Source organism: Geotrypetes seraphini, chromosome 1 (genome assembly GCF_902459505.1).
Source record: "Geotrypetes seraphini chromosome 1, aGeoSer1.1, whole genome shotgun sequence".
NCBI classification, from domain to species: Eukaryota; Metazoa; Chordata; class Amphibia; order Gymnophiona; family Dermophiidae; genus Geotrypetes; species Geotrypetes seraphini.
In genome coordinates, this window is record NC_047084.1 from 336,056,288 (window position 1) to 336,070,250 (window position 13,963).

General features: G+C 39.9%; 1 protein-coding gene and 1 long non-coding RNA gene across 7 annotated transcripts in view; both read left to right on the forward strand.

Annotated features, from left to right (window-relative positions):
- The window catches only part of FAM13A (family with sequence similarity 13 member A), a 416,553-nt gene extending 406,856 nt beyond the window's left edge, over nucleotides 1-9,697 (forward strand). For all 6 annotated transcript variants that reach the window (XM_033959097.1, XM_033959069.1, XM_033959088.1 and 3 more), the window contains one exon: nucleotides 6,757-9,697. In XM_033959097.1, coding sequence (XP_033814988.1) covers nucleotides 6,757-6,880 — 124 coding nt within the window. In that variant the 3' untranslated portion in view covers nucleotides 6,881-9,697. The remainder of the gene's footprint in view (nucleotides 1-6,756) is intronic.
- A 2,756-nt stretch (nucleotides 9,698-12,453) lies between these two features.
- On the forward strand, nucleotides 12,454-13,614 carry LOC117357118. The gene is made up of 2 exons (XR_004538772.1): nucleotides 12,454-13,175; nucleotides 13,321-13,614. It is a non-coding gene; the product is annotated as an uncharacterized LOC117357118 (long non-coding RNA).
- Nucleotides 13,615-13,963: the final 349 nt, after the last annotated feature.

A 13,963-nucleotide genomic window follows, 5' to 3' on the forward strand; every position in this document is an offset into this window, starting at 1 on the left:
GCCATTTTAGATTTTTTACGGGTTGTACTTCACAAGTCTTGTGATGATGAGAGTCCTGACGGGTACATATCATGTTAAACAATTGGACAAATAATGGGGCATTTTGACTTCACTGCTCTGAAAATGAAAGGATTCAAAATTCATTCTTAAGCAATATTCAGTCCTAGGGTTGCCAGATTTCCTCTTTAAAAAAAGAGGACACCTGGCCCCCACCTTGTTCCACCCTGCCCTGTTCTGCCTCTAGCCCCATCCCCACATGAACCTCTGGTCTCCTTCCCCGAGCTCAGGGCTTCATCTGGAAGGCCTATGCACATGCATGGACATCAGTGTAATGATGTCATGTGCGTGTGCATATGACATCATCAAGTCAATGTCCATGCATGCACAGAGGGCCTCCAGACACGGCCCCAAGCTCGGGGACTTCTAAAATTCGGATAAACTGCCTGGTTTTGGAAATCACTCCGGGCACCCAGACAGTCTTCTAAAAAGAGGACATGTCTGGTTTACCTGGATGTCTAGTAACCCTACTCAGTCCCCTGGTCACTGATATTCAGCAGAACTTAACTGGGCAGTGCTGCTGATTTTCGGCTCTATCTGCCAGTTAGAATTGGGGCAGTCCATGGGTGGAGTCGGGGAGGACTGGACAGTTTTGCAGCATCAGCCATATTCCTAGCAAACTGAGTCTTATCATTGCCTATTTAGCTGTGTGGGTGCTGACAGTAATTATCAGCTGGCACCCATATAACTTCTGGGCCAGCAGCTGACCTGGATAGTCAATGCACCTGAACATGGCCAATTTATTGTATTCGAGCTTAATTCTTCTTGTGACAGTCGGTGGCATAAAAAGCGCTGTTTGCCAGGAACTCAATATCAAGTGGGTAAAGTTCCTAAATTGAAACAATCTGGGTAACCATTGCAGTTCCTGAGGTGCTGGGGACTATGGTCTTGGGCTTTTAAACCCTGTACTGCCCTTACAGTCTTGTTATGAATAATGATGCCTTCTGATTTTGGTACGTCTGTTTTTCTTGTGGCATATCTAGCTCTGCTCCAATTACAAACAAAAGATGTTCTGTTACAGAGCATCACACCATTTTAAGTATCTGGGGAAGACTGTAATGCCTTAGGTAGCATTATTTGCAGAATGTACGCCCACAGTGGCTCAGGCATAGAAGGTCTGGCTTTTAGCTTACCTTGCAAGAAAGAAAGTCCAATTTTCATGAAGCTGGCACCAAGTTTCAAGTTTTATTTTAATTTGATGAATCGCTTATTTAGTTTTACTAAGCAATTACAACATTATTAAAAATATAAGCATATATGTAGACATACAATTTAAAATAGTGGGTTTAGACAAATAGACTTACAGACCAATCAATACACAAGGTAAAAAGGAGCAGAACTACAATTCAGTGCTTATAAAGTACAGAGGAGAACCATATATGGAAAGAACATTAGGAAGGGAAGAGTGAGAACCAAGAAGAAAACTCATATAAAATTTGGGCATAATTTAAAGATTAAAAGCATCTTTAAAAAGAAAACTCTTTAAGTTACTTTTAAAACAAGTCAAATAATTTTCCTCTCTTTAAATGCTGAGGAAAGGTGTTCCAAAATTGCAGAGCCATCACTGAAAACATATCATGTCGTTGAGTTCCAATAACTTTCAAAGATGGAACTACTATAAGCTTTTGATTAGTGGACCGGAGACAATGCGAAGTGCTATAAGGGATAAGTAATTTATTAATGAATTGAGGTTCATTAGTGGAAAGGGTTTTAAATACTAAAAGTAAAATTTTAAAAAGTAATACGATGGTTAATTGGGATCCAGTGAGATTTAATCAGAAAAGGTGTTACATGATCATATTTTTTTACCGTTATGGATGAGTTTAACCTGGAAACCACACCAAGTACTGGTGCCAAAGAAGCCCTCATCTTTTGACCCTTTGATCAGAGCATAAGCCCAGGAGTTGAGGTATTGGATCTGAACACTCATGTATGGATGCTGAAAGAGTCTGCATCAGTTAGCATTTCTGAATCATTAGTAAGCTGTTCTGTTGCATGACTTCCAAAAATATGGAAATGCAGGACAGGCCAAAGAGACCCATCTAGAGGCGAATGCAGCCTCCTGGACTATGACTTGCTGTATTGGACTCCTGAACAATCTCCAAAGAGTGGTAAAGGATTTTGATCTTATTTTAAAAAGACAGCTTTAGCTCAGAGAAGTAGTAGAGTAATTCTATAAGGGGGCACTTAAAATTGGCACCTACTTGGAGCATATTCTAGAAAGAAAAGCAGGTGTGCCTGCTTTCCTGTATAGAATGCTAGCATAACCCATCTTACACTGACCCACTTGCAAGGGAGGATCCACGATGGCTATAAGAGTCTTTTAAAGTTGGATTGCCTCTTTTGCTTATCATGAACGTACTTCTAAATCAGAGCATTTCATCATGGGTATTTCATCATGGGTATTTCATCATCGGTATTTCATCATGGGTCTATTAAGCATGGAATGTCTCTTCTATTTCTCACTCTCAGAGCCATTCCATAGAGGAATCCATCAGAGGTATAGAACTTGTTAAAGATGGATCACTTCTTCTACTCACAACAACTCTGCTTATCACAATATTAAGATACTGAATGGAGGGATTCACTCTGGGTATAGTGCCTGTTAGGTTTTTATCGCCTCATCTAATTTTCATAATCTTCTGGGACATTTGCTTCCCTCTTCTTCTGTCAACACTTCTTTTTACCTTTTCTTCTGTTCTATTTGTCCTCCATTCCTCCACTTGAACATGCTTACACAGGAAGGAGATGGGAGGTGCCATATGGTACATCACCTCACTTTTATATTTTCTATATGTCATTTTATCTTCAACATCCCTACAGAAGTTGGTTGACTTCAATAATATCTTCCATCTGGATGACTTCTGGAATTCCAAGAGACCACTCATAGAATATTTCAAGCCAAAAACTTTATGGCAAGTTTTGGATTTTGATGCATTAATGTTACATCCAGAGCATAGGCTAGTCTATTCCTGTTAGATGTCTAGCATGACTATGAGTCTCTGCCATGGACATTGACGTTCAGCATTGCTTTGGCGAATATTCCTCCTGAGTCTGGATTCATATCTTCTCTTATCTTCAGACTCCATCTGATCCACTATGACCTTGACACTTATGTCCATGATCACCTTGTGAAACTTCCACGGCTCCACGTACCTCCAACATGTTTCTCCTTTGTCACAGACATGTTCGCCCAGATTCTTTGCAGGATCAGCTAGGTTCTTCAACCGCAGAACGTCTACCACTGTTCCATCAATGCTACTATCCTAGTCAAGTAGATCCAGAGGATACTGACTATACTTTCTTGAAGCCTTCCATACTTCATTCAGAATATATCACCTTACTGACACCTGCTTGAGTTTAAAAAAAAAAAAAGTCAAGTGAAGCTCAGACTTCTATACCAACTATTTCTTTATTCTAAAGAACGTGAAGAACTGGTAATGGCTGTAGGGGAGAAGGAAGTCACTAACATTCTATTAATAATGATCTTATGCCTTTACAAGCCCACCTTGTCTTCCTCTACGGTCTAGCTTTGTGATTTCTAGACCTCTTACAGACTTCAGCCTACCCATTTATGGGTACATACAACTTTCTTCTTACCTGTTAGGTATTACCAATCCAGTATTGCTACTCCAATACTTCCAACTGAGAAAGTTTCTCATATCCTCCTATATATATATTACTACTTATAGAGTGATTATATTTTTTTTATTCCGCTATAACACCTTGCATTTTGTACTACTTTCTATGAATAAAAAAAGACACAAAAACAAGAGAGCCAGCCGTGGCACCTTGTACCCTATTAACATAATGGCGGCTCGAGCTTTCTCAATTGCCTGTTTATACCCCTGCAATGAGATATATTCACTCTTTAGGTTCAAATTTCATTGATTAATTTTTCCTAAGTACTGTCTACTATATAGCTTAATGCTCCATTCACTTGGAGTGTATGAGTGTCCAGTGATTGGTACACCTGCCTTGAAACCTAGGAGTTCTGGGTTTGTTTCCCACTGTGGTTCCTTGTGCCTCTGAACAAATCTCCTATCACTTCATTTTATTCTATGCATGCCTACCATGCATGCAGTAGATGCTATGCTCCTTATGTTTCAATCATGTTTATTGGAAATGAACAGGTACATCAACAATCAAGAAAAATAAGAAGACTGACCACAACTTCCATTAACAAAGCAAAAAAAATTTAGTGTGGTACAGTTCCTACAAACAAACCCACATTTCTACAATTTTAAGGCCCCGCCAAACCCAATCCCAATCTCCCAAACCCACCCCCTGAAACACGCTCTGCACAGCCCAAGAAATACAAAACACGGACCACAGACCAGAGTTAAAGTTCAGAACTCTGCTTTGTGCAACATGTGGCATAGGATCCCAAAAAGGTTCCCAAGTCTGTTGGAACAATTGACCTTTAGCTGAGGATAGGGAGTGAACACCTTGCCACTCAAGTGTCGAGCGATATCGTGCGAGTGCACCAGACACTGCACTCATTTTTTTTAAAGCTCTTACGACTGCTCTGTTGGATTTTGTTGTGCATAGTATTCTATTCTCTTACTGCTACAAGGCATATAGAATGCTTTTGTTAACAAGTTTCCACTAGTGGACGTCCTGTTCCATTGCCAGTCTTTACATCTTCTATTTTTGGGAGATTCTTAATGCCAATCTGTTCCATCCAATTCAGATTAATCCAGATTGTCTCTTCATTAACCATTTCACACTCTAGTTGCATGGTTGTTTATCACATTCTACTGCTGCCTAACCACTATCGTTCTTCCATTTCTTTAGTGGCCTTGGCCTTGTTTCTCGCTTCTAAACTAAACTAAATCTTGGGTTTATATACCGCATCATCTCCACAATGTGGAGCTCGACATGGTTTACAGAGGTTGGGATAGAACGGAACTCCAATGGAATTATAGAAGTAAGTAAGAGAGGTTAGGGCTTAGAGTACCAGAGAGGGGGAGAGGTTACGATTTGGAGAAGAGCCAGGTTTTCAGATGCTTACGGAATAGTTGAAGGGAGCTCAAGTTACGAAGAGGGGAAGTGAGACTATTCCAGAGCTGAGTGATTCTGAAGGGGAGGGAGGACCCTAGTTTACCAACATGGGAGATGCCTTTTAAGGAGGGGAAGGATAATTTTAGCTTCTAAGCAGACATCTACGAAGCAACTTGAACTCAAACGGACATGCACCCATTTCTAGTTCTCCTGAGCCTCCAATCTTCGGTTTTAATGTTACCTTCATTGAGCAAATTTTTTCACATCCAGAAGGTCTTTACCTTTACTGTCTGGTTCCTTTCTACTCTTCTATCTAGTATTGGAAGCCAGCCAGGCATTCTAGAGTTAGCTTCCATTGTGTATGGTTTCCTCTTGCTGTTATTTCTCCACCAATCATATCTAAATTCATGATTGCTCTTTTTTGCGTCTTTACTTCCATTTTTTGCTAAACTAAGCAATGGTCCTATTTCTCTTGCTCAGTCCTATAGATTCTGAGCTCAGTGCTTTAGCTCAATATATCAGTAGGGCCTGAAACTGGATATTTCACATAACTTCGCATATTCCTCTCTCTGAGCTTCCTTTTTTTACTTTATTAACGGAAGCATTCAATGCCTTCTAGTGACTTCTGCTCTCTAACTTCTCCAGCTTTTGTTGGTCCTATTTTTTCCAGCAGATATTCTTACATTCCACCCACCTCTATTAGTTGTCTTCACTTGGGCATAGAACTGATAACTGCGCAAGCTGGTGTTGAGAATATCTGCCTGCTGTCTCAGAAAGCACCTATAACAGGTAAGTAACTGTATTTTATCTCTTAACAGTTGTTGCAGGCAAGCAACTTAGTACACTTTGGAAGAGTACTTCTTAGATCTGTAATGTTTCACCTTGTCACCAAAGAAACTTTTTTTGCCACTTTCTCTCTTTGTTTTATCTTTTAATAAATAATCTTTTGAAAATAATTAAAATGAAGCAAATTATGGCCCTCGTTTACTAAGCTGTGGTAGAGCTTTCTACAGGCAAAAAACAAAAGGAATTGACCCCAAGATATCCACAGAGAAGAAAATCCAGAGAAAACCAAAAAAACTCTGGAGTGATGATGTTCCTAAATGGACTTTATTTGAAAGAGTCAAAGTTCCAAAGGTACACCAAAATCATCCACATAAAATAATTTCATCCACATAAAAATAAATTCATCAATATAAAAATAGGTTATCCACATAAAAGCCTTAAAGGACCTAGTCCGCTAGGGATACAGGACCCAACACGGTCCGCGTTTCAACAAAAAGTCTTCTTCAGGGGTCCCTGGGGATCCTATAAAGGTGTGAATACGTGGGAAACAATAGTGTGGTGTACCTTTGGAACTTTGACTCTTTCAAGTAGAGCTTTCTACCACAGCCCAGGGTGTTAAATGTTCTGACGCTGCTCCGATGCTCATAGGAATTCTAATGCATCAGTAGAAACCTCTACCATGGCTTAGTAAAAAGGGGAAAGTATGTAAATTGTGTTCAAGAGAAATAGTTGCAGTGCTTCACAGACCTGAATCATGTAGATTTGAAAGTATGCAGTATGGATTGTGTCATTTGGTGTAGATCTATATGAAACAATTAAAAGGTTGCCCATTGTGCTGTATCTTGAGTAGATTTCTTATCACAAAGTGAGCAAGCTAGTCACCCATGTCCTTTCCTTGCCTTTCTTTAGAAATGTTCAGAAAGAAGATCGTGCACCTATGGCAGAAGAGTACAGCAAGTACAAGCATATCAAGGCCAAGTTGCGGCTACTGGAGGTCCTCATCAGCAAGAGAGACATGTCAAAGGTTGTGTAATTGCAAGGATACAGTGCAACTAGGAAATACTACAGCGCTGTTGAAGGGGAGAGTGGATGTGTGAGGACCCCTTTAGGCATGCACCTGAGGTGTGAAGGGAAGTAGGGAGAGGCAGGAGTTCTCCAAGGACTGCAAAGATGACTTGGCCATGAGGGATTGGCGAAGGTCAGTGCCTCGTTATACACTTGTGGTCCGTGCTGCCTCCTTTCTGGTTATCTGAATTGCTCTCATGGATGAACTGAGGTGTTAATTCACTCCAAAATTCTTTGTTGAAAAAGATCTACACGCAGCCACAAATTCTTTTAAGATTGGGCAGGCAATCCTAGTTTATTTTCTTCTGAAACACTACAGACCGTGCTGTGTGTACCTGTTGAAGTATGAATTAATGATCTGATGAATGACGGGCACATGTGTGCAGTGCCCTATCAAAAATCTTTTGTAGGACACACCACAGACTCAATAAGGCAGGAGCACTATTCCTTTTCTGCTTGAGCAAAATTTTCCTTGATAAAATCCAAGTAGGTATTCCAGGTTGGACCTCCTTATACTAAAAACTTCAAGTCCTTTCTACTGGTTTGGCATTTTGGAGTTTTTTGTATGATCTAGCACAGTGTAAATTTTTTGATGGCCATGATTTCTGCTCTGCTAATCAAGTGCACCTCTTTGCAGAATCATAACAAAAAGCCATTCAGCTTTATGTAGCTTGATATGGATGCCATTGGTGAACAACGGTCATTTGGGATGGTTCCGTTTAAAAAAAAAAAAAAAGCAAGAAATCTTTTCATAATCAACTCACATTGTGATATTATCAGCCCCTGTTACCGAGCTATATGAAAATCTCTAAGCATGTCTGGGGATTCTCCTACCTCAGTAGTTGCTACTTGTATGGTCAGCATAGATCAGTGTTCCGCAGTCACAGCACACTAAACCCGGTGCCACGGCCAGAAGGCATCCAGAAATGACATCACGTGCATGCATGATGTTATCATGTCGTCATCCATGCATGCATGGAGGCCCTCTGGTCGTAATCCTGAGCCTATCACTTCGCCGATGGGGGATCCTGAAGGAGGAGAGAGGAGGAGAGACATCGGTGCTAGTTGACTGCCTACAGGACATGCGTTTTTGCATTGGGAGGCACATCCTAGTAAGCACTTAGCCAGTGCCGGTGCCTCTCCTCCTTGCCGGCGTCTCATGGCACACAGTTTGTGATATAATGGCATAGATATTGTCAGTATGAGTTGGCTCTTGTAGTCAGCCTTTGCTTATTTTCCATGCTCCCATGCACAGATGGGGAGTCTGATATATTTGTGTGTGTATACTGTATGTGTAGTGTGTACAAGAAAAGGAACTTCCAGCAAGACAAGAAGTGTGACTGCTTAAACGAGACTAGGTCAGCTGCTAAAAAGGTACATGGGGGGGGGGGGGAATGGAACTGACGAGGTCTCCCCAAAGAAACCAGAACAATTTGGGAAAAGGCAATGCAGGTATCCTTTCTGCTTCCACTTGCAGTGCTGTTTCCAAGATACTGACAGAAATGGCCATGTTTGCTGGGTTTTGTTTCCATGCAGAAGCTGTGGGTTCTGATCAGTTATTTCTAGGACTGAACTTTGATTTGTTGGCTCTTCCTGCTCCATAATACAGTTAACTAATCGGACTGTGTAACTTTGCTGTTCAGATGATATCTGGTAACCTGTTCTTTCAAATTTGTGGTATGAGCGTGGAAAGGGACCTGAGATGTCTGTTTTCCCATGGTGAAACCAAAGCAGACTTTTCATCTCTGAATTTTCTGTGAAGCTCCCTCTGTTTTGCTAGTCAAATGTACCTAAAAAGTTTAAGAAATTCTGATCATGTTTGTAGGGCACTTCTGTGGTTTTTAGTTTGAAGGCTGCTGAAGAGCAAAAGGATTTCCTCAGTAGTTCCTGGCAATAAATATAAGTAAAACAAAAGAAAGGAAGATAGGGTGATACCAATTCTTTTCCCCAGTTTTGTCTGTGAGGAAATTTCCTCCAGTTATAGGATGCTTACAGATTTCTTGCCAACTTAAATGGTTCAGTGCTTCTGCTGAATCATTCAGGCATTTAAAAAAGGAAAACAATTTATTTTTGCTTATAGACGTGATACCCAGAGCTTTTCAGAATCACCCCTTTATGTCAAGGAGCCAAGATCAGATCAGTGACTAGATTACAGTGAAAGCAAACATTGTAAAATTAAGAGACGAGAAGCATTGGGATTAAGTGTGAGACTAGGTACCTTTCTAATGTGTTTCCTTAAGTGCCGGAAGCAGTATATTAGAGCTTTAGGGGATGTGGGGTTGTTTGCAGTAGCTGGCAATTGAAAAGAAGCAGATGCGGGGTGAGGCTAGCGCTGGCAGATCATGCATAAGCCATAGCATCCGAGAACCTTTCTTTTTTCAGTTTTGGATTTAGCTTGGTACGGGCATGACTTCTGGATGTTGATTTAAAAGTTGATTCAACCAGTTAGTCTCGCAGAGCTGACCTCTGAATCCTCAGCTATTTCTGTTTACAAAACATATTGCTATAATCTCAGAGAACTATAAGTTGTAAGTAAAATTATGCACTTTAAATATGTATTTTTTTAAAGTTGAAAAGAAAAAAATATATATATATATAACCAAAATTGTATTTTAAAACTATTATGTAAGTTGTCAGCTTCGTTTCATAAGCTTTTTATCTAAACTCCACCGAAGAAATTAATGTTTAGTTTGCTGAATGCATTAACAAAATCAGTTATGAAATATGTACTTGGAAAAAAAAAGAGAAATTGATATGACCAAAAGAAATAATTATAATGTAAAAATTGAGATTTAAACAAGCAGTGAACTTCCCACTATGTAACAGTATGATAATTTAAAAAGAAGCGCTTGCCTCCCACATTTGTTTATTGTAAAATGATTCAAGAGGGGAATAACTGAGGTGTTCTGGTGTTTTTAACTATTTCAACTTTGAAATGCCTATTGAATGCTTGTGTAATATAACGCTCATTGGAATACCTTTTGAGAATGATCAGCAATGTGTTTAATAAGTGTGAAGTGCTTTAGTAGTGGGTATTCTAAACAGAATTAGCAAAACTAGTTTTCATAGATATGAAGTCTAGAACTGAATGGTATGGTGAGCGCCTTGCCCATGAGTGGGTTGGCTTAGAATGGACCAGTTAAAATGTTTGACTTGCACTTAGGTTTTGTAGCTGAAGGCTAAAAATGTTCGAATGGCTGCCATAGCAATATACAGCAAGAACCTGTTCTTTCCTGAAATTAGTTAAGTCCTTTCCTCAAATACTCTGATCTCGCTCTTTAAGATAATAGACAAATGAACCCCTGTACAACATGGAATACAGATTTTTTTTTTTTGATCCGGCATTTTTTCTTTAGGTAATAAAATGATTATGAACATTTTCTAATCTGATTTGTACATTCAAATGAGCATACAATTATTTATATTAAACTCTACAACATGATTGTCATAGGCTACACTTTGGCTTTCTTACTGCAGCTGCATCTTGTGTACTTCCTACATCTCTTTTAGGTATTACTCTCCTGACCCTCTTATAGAGAGAGTTAGAGGTTTAGTTCACATTTATCCCAAGTCATTTAACTTTCAGGTCCTTTACAAAGGTGCACTGCCAAGCAGCACACGCTAAATGCCAAAGCCTTCTCTCTCTTGACCTCCTAGCTCGATCAGAACCAGGGCAAGGATATGGCACCAGGAATCTTCATTTGCAGCTGACTGAGGATTTTCCTCCTATCTTATATCCCTTCACAGATTCTAGTCCAGTCTTTGCAGTGATCGTACTCGCCCAGGAGCCAAACACCAGGGCTCTAACCTGATCATGACAACAAGTGTCACCCTGAATGCCATCTCTTCTGTTTTCATTTTGGTTTTGATTAGTAACAGTTTCACAGTGTCAGTAGGGTCTGGTTTGATAATGATGAGATTTGAGTCCATTTATTGGCAGCAGAATAGAATTTTAGAAGTTTTTAAATTGGTTCATGTGCATCATAGACTATCAGCATTTATTTTAATGACTGCTTGGGAGTTAGAATCTTAGTTTATTTGTCGTTACTTATTGTTTGGGGAGTCATTGTTTTATTGTATGTGTTTTTGGTTGTATCTTGTTCAGAATTGCAGATGAGAGATTAGAAATTCTCTTAAATTAAAAATAGGAATAATGAAAAAAATGCAAATGTCCTCCCACCTCCACCTGTGGTCACTTTTTGCATTTATCATTAAGAAATTATCCTAATACTCTCCTCACCAAGAGTTACAATTACTGCCTTCAAACCAGTCCAGGTCATTAAGATCCGAGGACAAACATCTTCTCTCAATCCCTTCTTTAAAAACCATCAACACCTTACGGGTAAAATTATGGAAACACTAATCAAACACAAATTAGATACGATCCTGAATGATGAGAATCTACAAGATCCCCATCAACATGGATTTACAAAGGGAAGGTCCTGCCAATCCAATCTGATCAGCTTCTTTGACTGGGTAACGAAAAAGCTGGATATGGGGGAGTCCCTGGACGTCGTGTACTTGGACTTCAGTAAGGCTTTTGATAGTGTCCCACACCGCAGGTTATTGAGCAAGATGAGTTTGATGGGATTAGGAGAAACATTAACTGCATGGGTAAAATGGCTCAGAGGTAGACTTCAGAGGTTGGTGGTGAACGGTACTCTCTCCGAAACGTCGGAAGTGATCAGTGGAGTGCCGCAGGGCTTGGTCTTGGGTCCGATCCTATTTAATATCTTTGTAAGGGACCTGGCTCAGGGGCTTCGAGGTAAAATTACATTATTCGCCGATGATGCCAAACTATGCAAAATAGTAGGCAAAAGCACAGTGCCCAACTGTATGACGTAGGACCTACTCTTACTGGAACATTGGTCCTCAACTTGGCAACTAAGTTTTAATGCCAAAAAGTGTAAGGTCATGCACCTTGGCAGCAGAAATCCATGCAGAACTTACACCCTAAATGGTGAGACCTTAGCAAGAACTGCAGCAGAACGAGACTTGGGAGTGATCATTAGTGAACACATGAAGACTGCCAATCAAGTGTAGAAAGCTTCATCCAAAGCTAGACAAATGATGGGTTGTATCCGAAGAAGTTTCGTCAGCCGGAAGCCCAAAGTTATAATGCCGTTGTACAGATCCATAGTGAGACCTCATCTGGAATATTGTGTACAATTCTGGAGACCACATTATCAAAAGGATGTGCTGAGAATTGAGTCGGTTCAGCGAATGGCCACCAGGATGGTTTCAGGACTCAAGGATCTCCTGTATGAGGAACGGCTGGGTAAGTTGCAGCTATACTCACTCAAGGAACGTAGAGAGAGGGGAAACATGATTGAGACGTTCAAATATGTCACGGGCCATATTGAGGTAGAAGAGGATATCTTTTTTTCTTAAAGGACCTACGGCAACAAGAGGACATCCGTTGAAACTCAGGGGTGGGAGATTTCATAGTGACACCAGGAAGTATTTCTTCACTGAAAGGGTGGTTGATCATTGGAATGGTCTTCCACTGCAGGTAATTGAGGCCAGCAGCGTGCTGGATTTTAAGAGAAAATGGGATAAGCGTGGATCACTTTAAGGAAGAAATTAGGGGTTGGGTCATTAGAGTGGGCAGACTTGTTGGGTTGTGGCCCTTTTCTGCTGTCATCTTCTATGTTTCTATGACTGCCCCCCATCTATGGAACTCACTACCTGCTCACCTAAGAGAAGAAACTAATCTAGATAGATTTAAGGATAATTTGAAATGCTTTCTTTTTAAAGATGCATTCGAATAGTAAAAGCTAAGAGAAAAAAAACACTCTAGATAGATTTAAAGGTAAATTAAAATGCTGTCTTTTTAAAGATGCATTAGAACAGTTAAGCTAGAAGGTCAACAAGTTGCAAGTGCTTTCACCTACTGCTATTTCCCTATATGTTTTCTTTTCCTCAAGAATTGTACTTCCACCCTCTTTGCTCTTGTTCCTGTTATTGTACTGGTCTACGTTTTAGTACTTTTTCCCCCAAATACTATGTTTGTCATATCCCATTTTATATTTTGTACCCTGGCATTGAAGATATGATAATGCGTTTTAATCAAAATTTTATTAAATTTGAAACTTGAAACCCTGTCTTTAGGAATCAAGCCTGCAACTACTTGCATGGCAGTACATTGAATAAGCTGCCAAGCTAGCCCCAGTGTAAGGTAAATCTTATTTGTAAAATGTCTTAAGTCTTCCTGTAGATAAAAGCCCATCAGTAGGATAATAGTGACAAGGTTAGCAAAATGTGTCATCTTTTATGACCTCATACAAAAAAATACCTACACACGTTGCAGTATGCTAGAGAAATTCTCTTACGGGTGGGAAAAAGACTTCACCCGTAAGAGAATTTCTCTAGGATACTGCGATGTGTGTAGGTATTTTTTTGTATGAGGTCATAAAAGACCTCACAGGTACTGCACATTAGATTGAACTAGTGCAGTCCCTTATACTTGCGTGAGACGAACTCGTCAACAAGAGACACATTCCATAAAGTGTAGGAAAATGAAATGAAGTTAAGTACTTTCACAAAAGATTGGTTCCTGAAGAAGCTCCTATAGTGAAACGGAAGCTCTGTTGAACCTTCAGTCTTCATTTTGAGTTAAGTGCTTTACTTAAAAATAAGTATAATAGTTATTTTTAAAAGTATAAAAAGTTAAACTAACAAAAAAAAAGCAAATAGATTTTTTTAAAAGCCTAATGATAGCTCACATATAAGTGACTGCACTAGTTCGATCTCATGTGCAGTACCTGTGAGCGCTTGAAGTCTTTTCCCACCCTTGAGAGAATTTCTGTATGATACTGCGATCTGTGTAGGTATTTTTTGTATGAGGATAAGAACATAAGAATTGCCGCTGCTGGGTCAGACCAGTGGTTCATCGTGCCCAGCAAAAATATGGGGTGTGTTTTTCCTCCTCCCCCCCAAAAAAAATTCCTGCCATTGTATCGAGCAATGGTGCGACCACATCTGGAATACTGTGTCCAATACTGGTCACCGTACCTTAGGAAAGACATGGCGATACTTGAGAGGGTCCAGA